At 40.1% G+C, this 11,758-nt stretch overlaps 2 protein-coding genes across 3 annotated transcripts; one reads left to right on the top strand and one right to left on the bottom strand.

The window, feature by feature from the left end:
• The first annotated feature begins 2,364 nt into the window (after positions 1-2,364).
• Positions 2,365-5,982, top strand: LOC146305315 (butyrophilin subfamily 3 member A2-like). Its single transcript, XM_084712923.1, has 4 exons — positions 2,365-2,551; positions 3,196-3,498; positions 3,794-3,895; positions 5,142-5,982. The coding sequence occupies exons 1-4, from the start codon at positions 2,491-2,493 to the stop codon at positions 5,216-5,218; spliced, it is 543 nt and encodes a 180-aa protein (XP_084569049.1). The 5' UTR covers positions 2,365-2,490; the 3' UTR covers positions 5,219-5,982.
• Positions 5,983-6,481: 499 nt separating this feature from the next.
• On the bottom strand, positions 6,482-11,745 carry LOC146305314 (Fc receptor-like protein 5). Of its 2 annotated transcripts, none has more exons than XM_084712847.1 (6): positions 10,823-11,745; positions 10,065-10,334; positions 8,607-8,852; positions 8,267-8,512; positions 7,646-7,789; positions 6,482-7,254 (listed from the first exon to the last, which is right to left on the bottom strand). In XM_084712847.1, exons 1-6 carry the CDS (start codon positions 10,851-10,853, stop codon positions 7,193-7,195), a joined length of 999 nt encoding a protein of 332 aa, XP_084568973.1. In that variant the 5' UTR covers positions 10,854-11,745; the 3' UTR covers positions 6,482-7,192. The 2 variants fall into 2 exon arrangements, with proteins under 2 accessions (XP_084568973.1, XP_084568974.1); XM_084712848.1 differs by having other exon boundaries at positions 7,646-7,753.
• Between the last annotated feature and the right edge of the window lie 13 nt (positions 11,746-11,758).

Here is an 11,758-nt window from a genome sequence, read left to right as displayed (position 1 = left end):
TGAGATAAGTCAACTTCTTCTTAACCACCCAAATCTGCTCGTGTCCAGGTGTGCTGGATGATGAATCCCACTTGATCATAAACTAGGGGCGTGGCCAGCTGTTTGTTAATAGCGTAGGTAACGCCCCTAAACACCATATAAGGACATGTGTTCTGCTGTGTGCAAATACTTCGACACATGATCAAGAACTGGAGAGACGCCATGATAGAAAGCTATAAAAAAAGAAGTTGTTCAGAAGTAGTAAAAAGCAGAGACTTTGAGACGTAACACAGACATCCTAAAATGACTTGTTTTGTCAGCGATCAGCAGTCTAAAAGCTTTAAATTGTTTAACTAAACTACAAACTAAATAAGATCAGCAAGTTTGTGAAGCTCAGAGAGTGGTTGTTAGTCTGCAACCAATCATGTTGCCCATGTGCAAAAATCAATCAATGAGTCATCAAACACACCATAATATCCAAAACAGAGTTAGAAAATAAAATGCAATCAAATGTATCCTCAGAGTGTTTGAATGGGTAAAGGTATATAAAGGTTAAACCACGTTCACAAAAAATATACAAATTACAAACAAGTTTATAGATATTACATTTGCAAATATTGTAGATTACATTTGAAAGTGAACCAATAGGGATACATTTACAATTTAAAAACCTTTTCACTGAATAAATACAACCCCATGTCATAGATACAACAAAGCAAGCAATTTATCTTGATATACATATGTTAAATAATGATCAGATTTACCTTTGTCCTATCCAAACTGCATACATTTAATTAAGTCCCTTTAAATATAAATCCTATTGTTATAATAAATTGTAACAGTACAGATGATCATATTCAGATTCCAACCTTTGTGGGTGAACCTGGTATCTAGAAAAATGGCATCTAAAAAGATCAAGATCATCCTAAATTTAAATATGAAACCCTCTACAGTAATAAACAGACCCTCAAAATGATGCAGCAGTGATGCATACATATATACATATGGACATAATCTGCAGGTCACATTACTAGATGAACCTGATGATAAACTCTCTGGAGCTTGATAAGGAAGACCTCAAAATATTATTTAGCCAAAAAAGGACATAAAAATACACTATTCAGAAAATATTCATTATATAGGATCATAAAAAGATGTTCAGGAGTAACTCATCATTCAGTCCATTCGGAGCTGATTGTTTGAAGAGCATGAATCCAGTAAACCTCAGGCTGTTGAAGTAGTTTGTTTGGGCATCTCCCCTCGACGGCAGGTTTACCTGTTCACTGCCACCGAACCGTAACGAGGAGGCATCACAGTGAGCGTAATTAAAATGCACAACTATGGGACAGTCCTGGTCTTTCCTGTGTGTTGAGCTTTTATGCACACTGATCCTCTGTTTAAGTTTCCTCATGGTTTCCCTCACATGTGTGAGTCCACTGGAACAGCGTGTCCATCATATCACTGTTAATGGGAAATAGTTTCCCTGTTTGGTGATGGGAAAAGTGACTCATTTTCATAGTGTTATTGCACTACATGCAGCTTTGGGTAGCTGAGGTTGCTTGACTGGATTTCAATTTATTATCAGTTTCTTATCATTTTATATTTACAAAGAGGTCAGGGTGAGCATGGCCCAAAATAACAAACAAAACAAGCACAGTAAGAATGGTTTGGACAACGTGGGACAATGTGGTCCGGAGTCAGGAAACAGAGGAGTGATGCACAGGACAACACATCAGCTACCAGATTATCAATATCTTTTATGTGGGGAAGCTCAATTCAATTTTTTGAGAAGTAGCACACAGGGTGATCAATATCCCGCTCATCTTCCTGCAAAAGCACGGCGCCTGCATCGTGTGCACTGGACGTGCAAAATCAGGTGCAGCCAGCACATTATGAGCTGCTGGATCTGTTGCAAAAAAGATGGAAGTGCACAAAATAACTGAATTCACTGGTTCACTTAGCTGAAAAACCAGTAAGACAACTCTCTTTGACTAACTACCTCTGATGTCAGTTCATCATGACCTGCTCTAAAGGGCTGGTGAGTTTCAACACACTGCAGAAACCAACTGATGACTGACGCTTCTTGTATCAGGGCTTTGAGGAGCACAGTCAGGGGTGTAGTATTGTGTTTTCATAAAGTTTTAGGAGTGACTTTTGACAACTGAGCTCCAAAGTCACTGGTTCCTACATCTCCCATGATGCTACTCATTATCATATCTAAATTTGACCCTACTACCATCTTTTGCTGATGCAGGTTATCCTCCAGGTTTTTATCACTAAAAAAAATTCACAAACAAAAAGCCTACTTTGCTTTGCAAATTAATCCTTAAATATCTGTTTGCTGCATCTCTTTCTCCACTTTCCTCCTGACTTCCTCCTGCAGAAGCAGAAGTAGTTCTGTGACCAGATCACTAAGTGCTGCTTTACTTGCACCACACTTCATACGTCTTTCTGTCATTCATAAAGTGTAAAATCTTATCAGGATCCTGTTTTGTGATTTGATTGAGCATCATGGAGAAGAAAGTGAGATTCATCTTGTTGCTCCTCACTCAAGCTGCCATGGTCTCAGCAGGTACGTTAATGACTCTATATGTTACTTTAACAGACAGTCGCTACAGCTGGTTTTCATGGAAACTGGTTATTTGTTTGGTCACATAAAGGAAACAAACTTGCTTTTGTCTTATGGCTCTATAGTGGAAACATTTAGTGAGCGTGTTTTTAGACAGACGCAAGGTGGCAGGCTGAAGAACTAAATTTATTAAACCAAACACTCAAACAAATCAACAAAAACGTGTAAGAAATCAGGAGATCAGTGGTGTAATGCAGGTATGGGTGCATGTGGATGTGGATGTGTATGTGCGTGGGAAAACAAAAAAGGGAACAGCATACTGGGCTCATGCTGCTGCAGTGTTAACCCTCTGAGTGTTGGCAAGAAAAGAGCAGAAGAAGAGGGAGACTGCAGGCTTTGGCAGCTATTTAAAAGGAAGGAGCACACCAGGCCCAGGTGTGGCCCAGGTGTGGCCCGTCCCACTAACGACCCTCCTGCAAGAGAGAGAAAGAAACAGCAGCAACAGGGGCAGGGAGAAACTAGTGGCAGGGAGGAGGAGTCGTCACACAAAGAAATCATTCAGAATAAGTTAAGAAGGCTAACTGTGTTGACTTTGTTGTTGTAGATGAAAAAGGCTTCATCTGCTCTGATGTGTGTTTCCTCATCAGACCCTCAGATCATCTGCCCCTCTGAGCCGGTAGAAGCAACAGTCAGTCAGGATGTGACTCTGCACTGCCACCTTGTGCCTCCACTGGATGCAACAAATATGACAGTGGAGTGGCGTAATGAAACCCAGAAACACAACATCCACCTGTTTCAAGGCGGACGCAGGTCTCTCTTTCCTGAGGGGCTGACTAAAGGAAACCTGTCCATGAAAATCTCCTCAGTTCAGCTCTTCGACTCTGGAAGATACAGATGCTCCGTCACCAGTGAAAACCTGCAGCACAGCTGTTATGTTAACCTCACAGTTGGTAGGTTCACTGAAGATCAGGAGGCAGATTTGATGGTTTAGGATGAAAATATAACACATATCATGTAAAAAATGGTAAAAAGTTAAAAAAAAAAGAAAAGAAAAGAAAAGGACAGCCTGACATTATTAAACTTAACGAAACACTTTAGCTTTATGTTTTAATAATGAATGAAACTGCAGCCTAAGTTGTTTTGTCAGACACCTGAACAGACTGAGGAGGAGATGCTGACAGCTGAATGTACGGAGGTTTGGAAAGTCACAGCAAAAATCCTGACGTCTCACTTCATGTTTTTCAGGTCAAACGAACACAGGCCTCATCATCCGCATCAGTTTTGCGGTTGTCTTTGTCATCATTGTTCTTTTTGCCTTGGCCTGCTGTTGCAGAGCTCGAACAACCGGTAAGTCATGATCCTCTCTTTAGTTTCCTCATTCTAAATTTGCATTTGACAGTTTGAATAACCGCAGTCTTCCTCAATATATATAGAGATGAAAACATCAGCAGTTTTAGTAACCATGAGAACTGATGACTTGCATGTTGCTGTATCACAGCACTGCATTACTTTTCTCATAAAATATTTTATCTGACACACAGTGACTTCACTGCAGGAAAGTTTTCAAGTCATGATTATTCTTTGCAGAAACAGACAAAGTGGTTAGTGGACATGTCAAACTGTCCAACTGGCAGTAAATGTTCAGTTTAGGTTTGAGTTTGTCAGAAAATAAAACTAAAAGTTTTACATAAATACCATCATAATACTGTTACGTGCCACAGTGTCTGTGTGGTTCTGTGTTCTCCTGTGTCCAGGTTCTGCCCCCCCCCCCCCCCCCCCTTTGCAGATTGCAGTAATTGGCCTCAGGTGCAGCTGCTCTGCAATCAGGACCTGGTGCTCAAAAGCCTGGAGAGTGCAGCCATTCAGGGCCAGAGGGCCATTCAGTGGACCGTAGTCCACATGTCAGGGCCAGAGGGCCATTCGTTTACACTTTTGTCTCAGTTCTCCTTTCTTCCTTTTTCTCCCCGGTTATATTTATTTAATGTTGCACCCCTCATCCCCTAGCCCAACTTGGGGTCGTAACAATACTGAAAATCCTGGTAAAATGTCAGGAAGGTGTGAAAAAATAGATACACTTTTAGAAATAAAGGTGAAAACTAGAACCATAAAGGGTTCTTTGGCTTGTCCCCACTGGAGATAAGTTCCTCCTTCCCACAGGGAACCCTCTCAGAGAGTTCTACCTAGAATCCAACATAAAGGGTTATACCTAGAACCATCTATGAGGTTTTGCTAAGAACCCTCTATGAGAGATTCCTCAGAGAACCCTCACAGATCCCTCTCTGGGGCTTCTATCCAGAACCTTTCCACCCTCTAAAGGTGCTAACAAGAACCCACCCCTTCAGAACCCTTATTTGTGAGAGTGTTCCGCCCAAACATCTTTGAATTTCTTATTTTCCACACCGAGGCCTGTGGACCAACACAAACCTTCACTTTGTCAGATTTCTGATTCTTTGCCACTTTAAACAGATGTTATGATCACATCTGCAGAACTTTAGAACCAAGTAGTTCTATTTAGCTGTCAGGTAACCAGAAAGGAGGAAACTTTTTCATTTTAAAACACACTGACACGTGTCGATCTGTTCTCTTTCATTAGGTGGCATGGACGACTGTCTGAAATTGCCTCTGGGTATTTGCTTGTGTGTGTTTGAAATTCTACAAGACGTCAACTGACAAACACTAACAGCAGAACTTGGTTTTGTCCTGGTCTTCATTCCTTTCAAAGATCTTTTATCAGGTGACGTCACTAGTTTCAGTCAAACATGCTGCTGTCGTCGATCAGAAATAACCAGGATGCACAAAAAAGGTTCAGACAGTTTTAGTGAAGGATAAATGGCTGCTGCTTTTAGGACGGATGTTTCTGCATGAATGAAATGTGGTGCAAATGTTGAAGTAGACTCTTAGAAATAAAGGTGCTAACTAGAACCATAAAGGGTTCTTTGGCTTGTCTCCATATGAGAACCAAGCTGCTTTTCATGTTTCATGATTTGTTTTGTAAAGATTTGACATATTTGTCCTTTAACATTTCCTTGATACTGTCTTGTTTGCTTATAAGAAGTGGTACAACTGTATTTCATGAAGCCATATTGTCAGATTTTTCCTTTTTTGATCAGTAAACTCATTATTTTCTCCATCATTAAAGGATGAATCAACATGAAATTAATTTTGGGTTGATGGTTTCTTATCTTGTTGTAAAAAGTGTCCACTGCACCACAGTTCTTATGAAACAACAGTAAATATCAGTAAAGTCTGAGATTCTCAGTCACTTTGACCTTTGAGATTTGGAGGCAAACAAACCACAAGTTTCCGATCAAACTGCAAGAAACAGGTCAGTTAATTCTTTCCATTGTTTTCTGTTTAAATTGGACGCGTTTTAGCGCCGAGGACTGTTGGCCTATTTGTTGCTTTTAAAGTGGCTCAATGACTCCTCTTTTTTTTTTTTTAACTCACCTAGTTTCAACACAGACAATTTTTCTTCTGTTTCTAGTTTTGATTAAATTCTGCTACAGACAGGAAATGTTGAACTGAAAACAGCCAAACAACAATAGATGGCTGAACTAAAGGTTCACACCTCACTCATGTCTGCATGAAGACAACAACCAAACCACAGTCGCCTCTCTAAACACTCCCTCCACTTCCTTTTCACACTAAACAGCAGAATTTATTTAATAAGAACCAAACTGTTTAATTCGTCTCAGTTACAATCCTACATCTTCTTATATTGTCATGGTGTTTATTTCAGCATTCACCAACTTTCCCAGTGTCTTGTTTTCCATCTGAACTTTAATGTTTTGCAGACATCAGATTCAGAATTAGTGCATATTTACAAAAAACAACAACAGTTATCAGTTTGAACATTAAATATCTCGTCTTTGTAAGGCAGGACTTTGAAGCTGTTGAATTCTGTTTTATTAATGATTTAGACAAAGTCTCAGCTGTGTTGGAATTATGCTTTTTATTATTCTGAAGGACTCCAGAACTGATCATCAATCAAAGATAATGCAGTAAAATACAGCAGTCTTTGTAGTAAAGATGGAAATAAAAACATACTTTATTGAGATTTAAGGCTCAATGACACTGGAAATAGTAGTTTGACTTTTTGTCAAATATTTTTATGTAACGAAAGAGCAATTTATCATAAAATATCAGGTTTCTATCAGTGATTATTCTGTTCTTTATAATGCAGTAATGTATGTGGCGTTTCTGGTATATTACATCATTTTGTTGTTGTTTCATTGTGTCCCTTCCACTTCTAAAACCAAACCTCTGTGTATATTTGCATCAAGTGTATCAACGGTTCATAAACCATAACAGAATAGTATTAGTTGCCTTAAGTTAACCAAATATTGACTATCATATTAATTTGTTTTCATAATGGTCATATTTCCTTTTTCAAAGTCACTGACAAACAACTTATTTTGTCCATTTGGTTTGGAGACTTGTTGAGTTGTACAACGTAAAATATTTCAGTCTGAGAAGAGAAGATGATTGGGAGGTTACATCTGAATCAAAAGATCTTTCATATTTAGCCAAGATTCGGTGGGCGGAAGAATGAAATTTCCATCAAATGTCAAATACAGGAAATAATTCAACTCAACACTGGTGGTAAAAATGGTTCTGCAGGATATCCTGTGCTGGAGGGTCACACTATACAACTATTTCCATGATGACATTGTCGCTGTCTCTTCTCTCTGCTATGATCCGAGCCACTGTGAGAAGAAAAAAAAAAACATCAGCAGCTACATTTATGTAAAAATAATATATTGTTTGGGTTTCTTTTGAGAGCAGTGCAGAACCTACATAATAATCCAATAAGTCACCTGCACGTCTTGTTGTAAAGTTCAACCTCAACCTGTTTGTCTCTGTTTTAGCTTTATGGTGATCAATTCTTTGTTTGAATACTGCAGGAGAACTGTGCTTTGAGCCTTTGTTTTTTGTAAAAACTACATGTATGTGTCATCCTGTGGTGCTGCTGTAGCCTGGTTCTGGTGCTGTTAGCTGTTATGTCCGTGTAAACACAGCGACAGAAATCATCAGTTATGCAGACGACCAGCTAACTGGTAACACAGCCAGCTAACAGCCTGATGTGACTGTTCTCACCTCTCCTCCTGTCTCTGTATATGAGTCCCAGTAAGACGGTGGACAGCAGGAAAGGAGTTCCCACCACCAGGTGACACATCAGCCTGGAAACAGGAAGTGAACTGGAAGCTGCAGACGAAGCAGGAGATGAAGGTGGAAGAGAAGCTGTGAAGACAAATCAACTCTTATCCACTGAAGTCATAAATGTGATTTAAAGAAACGGACTTATCAAATCAAACAAAATTGTTGCTCGCTCATAAAAATGTTGCCACACAGTGCTAATGGTCAACTTAAACACTAAAATGTTCACTACGAAACTGTCCCGCTTTTCAGAACAATCAAAGAAGCTATGAGGGTGCAGAGTAAGGACTTTGACCTCAGTTTAACATTCTTCAGCCTCAGTTGAATGTTGAATAATAAATGCAGTAAAAGTGTGAGTTGGCAGGTCTTGTGCACAGATTGTGCACCAACTGTGGCTCACGTATGTGCAGCAGTGTGACGTGCATAAGGGCTGGTTGCTACTGAATATAAATCAGCAGGTGTGGTGATCTTTAAATAGTCTCAGATTTAACTATGCTGGGTCGTTTGATTTTGCTTCTGAGCCAGATTGAACAGGCCGTGACTCTGGACTGTTTATCTCACCGTTAACAGCCAACCAGCTGCTTACTGATTCTCCAACTCCAGAGATGCTGCACTTGTAGAGTCCTTCGTCAGATTTGGAAGCGCTTTGAATGGTCATCCCTCCTGTGGAGCCGCTGCCAATGTACTGGCCGTCCTTATAGAACTCAAAGCTGTGGTCGGAGGAGTTTGTCTTAGCTTTGCAGCGCAGAATCACAGCAGCTCCCACCGACACAGGGAGGGCAGGACTCTCCAGAATCACAGCACGACCTTCGAATAGAAAAAATATTAATTTTATACTTTAACCGAAGCCTTCCTTTTTAATTAAATTAAAGGTTAAGAGACATGTCATTCATTATCTCACCTTCAACAGCCAGCCAGCTGCCGACTGATTCTCCACCTCCAGTGATGCTGCACTTGTAGAGTCCCTCATCAGACTTGAAAGCTCTGTGAATGGTCATTTCTCCCGTGGAGTTGATACTGATGGCGTGCCCATCTTTGTAGAAGTTAAACTTGTGGTTGGAGGAGTGTGTCTCAGCTTTACAGTGCAGAATCACGGCATCTCCCTCCAACACAGGGAGGGCAGGAGTCTCCAGGATCACAGCGCGGTCTGTAGAACAGAAAGAAACTTTCACCAAAGCCTTCATATCATATCTAGTGTGACCCTAAATCTATTAAATGCAGATCTAAAGTTCCCATGAAGTCAAAATCAATGTTTAAGTGTTTTTTATCACCTATTTATTGTGCTATGTCTCATGCATACTTCAGTGTCTGGCCCAAAAATGACCAAAAAGTAGTTTTGTAGATGTTTTCCCTGATTCTAGGGAACTGGCCTCACTGTACAAAAGCACAACTTTATAATCAATAATCTATAGTAATGGACTGTGTGTAATCAGGTTTATGTAATGAGATTACAAAAACTTAACGAAAATTCTGAAATCTTTTCATGATAATCAATAATGCTCTATTAACTCGTGAAAAGTGTGTCTGACATACAGGGTTTCTCACACCAGTCCTTCACTTTGTGGTAGAAAAAAGTACAAATATGCATTTAATTTTGCATTGAAATGTTTTGATATGTTTACTTTAAATGTATTCATTGATTTGGGTGAAAATGGATCATATTTTATGGACAGATAGCTTTAGCTAACTTGCTAAAGTAGCTAACAGTAACTGTTATTTGCCATTAGCAGGCAGCACAACGAGGCTCAGCAGCCTCCCAGTGAACATGGCTGGTTGACGGCACAAACATAGGATCCAAGATGTCAGGGAATACTGTACTGAGGTTGTTTATAACTAACCGTGACTTTTAGCTGCCATTAGTGGGCAACAGAACTGGACTCAGCAGCCCATCAGTGAGCACGGTCAGTCACTGGGACAAACACAGTGTCCAAGACATCAGGGAGTACTGTACTGTGGTTATTTACATGTTTCTTTAGGGGAAGATAGCGTCACTTGATGCTAAAGTAGCTGGCTGTAACTGATAGCTGCCATTAGTGGGCGACAGAACCTCAGCGGCCTCCCAGTGAGCAAGACCGGACACCAGGACGAACACAGCTTCCGAGACGTCAGGGAATACAGCGCCGAGGTGGTTTCCCTATAGAAATATAGCTTTACTTGTTGCTAAAATAAGTTAGCTCACCACTAACTGCAGTTCGCTTGTTTTGTTTCAGTCATGTTCACTGGGAGCTCAGCTAATGGGACCAGTCTCTATCATCCTACAGGTAACAAAAACACCCTGCTTGTTGTTTCATGGGAACTTTAAGTTTGAGGCAGTAGAACAATAAGTGTCACTATTTGTTTCCAGCGTTGCGTTCAGTACCTGTGATGGTGATGTTGACCTCGTTGCTGATGCTTTCACCATCGTCAGACTCACACCAGTACGCCCCGCTGTCAGATGGGTAGGTGTTTCCGATGATGCAGGTGGAGCTCGAGGAGATGAAGCCCCAGCCGTTGGAGCAGACTCTGACCCCGCCGTCCGGCGTCCTCCTCTTCACCTTCCAGCCAGTGGAGTTCAACGGATCCTCGCAGCTCAGAGAGACGGAGTCGTACCTGAAGAACTGAGACCTGTCAGGGCTGACCTGAAGACAGGCTGGATCCAAACGAAAAAAGAGAAGAAGGAATAAAAGGGAAGAAGGACAGAAGGACGCAAACACAGAAGTAATGAAAGAATGGCCAATAGGCGTATGAAAATAAGGAAGTGAATAAGGAAAAGACAACACAATTAGAAAGAAAGAAAACAACAATGGAAACAGGAAGAAAGCAGAGAAAGTGTGAAAAGAGGAAATGTGTGACAAGAACGAATAAAGGAAAGTGTGAAAAGTTTAAAAAGAAGAAAAACGGCAATACAAAAGTACAAAAAAAGAAAAAATGTGAAAAGAAATGTAAAGAAAAGGCAGGTAGAGTGAAGAAATAATCAATAGACAAGAACACAAATAATGAAGCAATAAGAGTAAATAAACCAATGAAATTAATGATTTTTTTAATTCAAAAGGACATTGAAATATCTGTCAATAGAACATCAGAGCAAATAAAGAAAGATTATCCGCAAAGAAAAGAAATGTCAGAGTTTGTACTCACACAGCATGAGGCAGACTGGTGTTAACTCCATCCTGTTCCACCAACAGACAGACAGAGCGACAGGTCGACAGAGCGACAGGTCGACGGTCTCATCTCTGCACTTCCTTTGTGAGAAACTCCCCCCTCACGCAGACCTCCGTCTCTCTGTCAGGCGTCATCGTATCTGCTTGTATGAAACACTTTCCTCATTTTACATAAAAAAAATCAAGTTGTACAAAACAAAAACCTTTAATTTAAGCAACTTTTAAACATAGAAGCTGCATTAATTATTTTTGAAGGGTTTTTTTTTTTTGGCAACTTTGATGCAACACAACACGCCTTAAAAGTCCGGTGTGTAAGATTTATGGGCCTCACCTGCACACGAGGAAGGGGCGAATGAGGCGACGTCACTGTTCGATGCCACTAAATCCTACATACTGGTCCTTTAATCGCAACACTGACATATTATCAGTAGATTGCAGTATATAAAGTTGCAGTGGCAAACAGCTGCTTATTTTCACATCCAGCGGACACACAAACATTCATGTAAAGTTGTTCCCATCAATTCTACGGACAATAGTCGCTGTCTTTTAGCTCTTTTCTCCACCAACCTGAGAATAATATCTGACTTTTCAGAAATTAATGAATAAAACCATTTAGCTTAAGAGGTCTGTGTAAAAGCAAAGCAGAAGAAGTGGAGCAGAAAATAAGAAACTTAGAACTTTCTTTCTGATTCTGATTGAATTTGATTGGTTATAATGTCATTTTAAAAGATGGTGGATTAAAACAAACAAACAAACAAACAGCTAAGATTTTGTACTTTTAAAAGGCAAAAACACATTGTAATGTCATTCTTGATTCACAAGAGGGAGCTCTTTATGTATCTTGTGGCCAGTTTTGAGTGAATGAAGTGAACACTGAAATTAAATAGAGAAAGTGCTCTATTTCATAACATAG

The sequence above is a fragment of the Lutjanus erythropterus genome, chromosome 23 (assembly GCF_056507025.1).
Source record: "Lutjanus erythropterus isolate fLutEry1 chromosome 23, fLutEry1.hap2, whole genome shotgun sequence".
Classification (NCBI taxonomy): domain Eukaryota; kingdom Metazoa; phylum Chordata; class Actinopteri; order Lutjaniformes; family Lutjanidae; genus Lutjanus; species Lutjanus erythropterus.
The sequence above is the reverse complement of the archived record's forward strand: the minus strand, read 5'-3'. Positions and strand labels throughout refer to the sequence as shown.

Excerpts from the sequence above, each read along its gene's own strand:
- LOC146305314 (XM_084712847.1), bottom strand. The coding sequence starts at position 10,853 with ATGGAGTTAACACCAGTCTGCCTCATGCTGT. Across the intron at positions 8,853-10,064 it reads GGTCAACATCACCATCACAG|ACCGCGCTGTGATCCTGGAG; the intron begins GTACTGAACGCA and ends TCTGTTCTACAG. Across the intron at positions 7,790-8,266 it reads CAGCTGGTTGGCTGTTAACG|CTTCTCTTCCACCTTCATCT; the intron begins GTGAGATAAACA and ends TTGTCTTCACAG.
- LOC146305315 (XM_084712923.1), top strand. The coding sequence starts at position 2,491 with ATGGAGAAGAAAGTGAGATTCATCTTGTTGCTCCTCACTCAAGCTGCC. Across the intron at positions 3,499-3,793 it reads TTATGTTAACCTCACAGTTG|GTCAAACGAACACAGGCCTC; the intron begins GTAGGTTCACTG and ends CATGTTTTTCAG. Across the intron at positions 3,896-5,141 it reads TTGCAGAGCTCGAACAACCG|GTGGCATGGACGACTGTCTG; the intron begins GTAAGTCATGAT and ends CTCTTTCATTAG.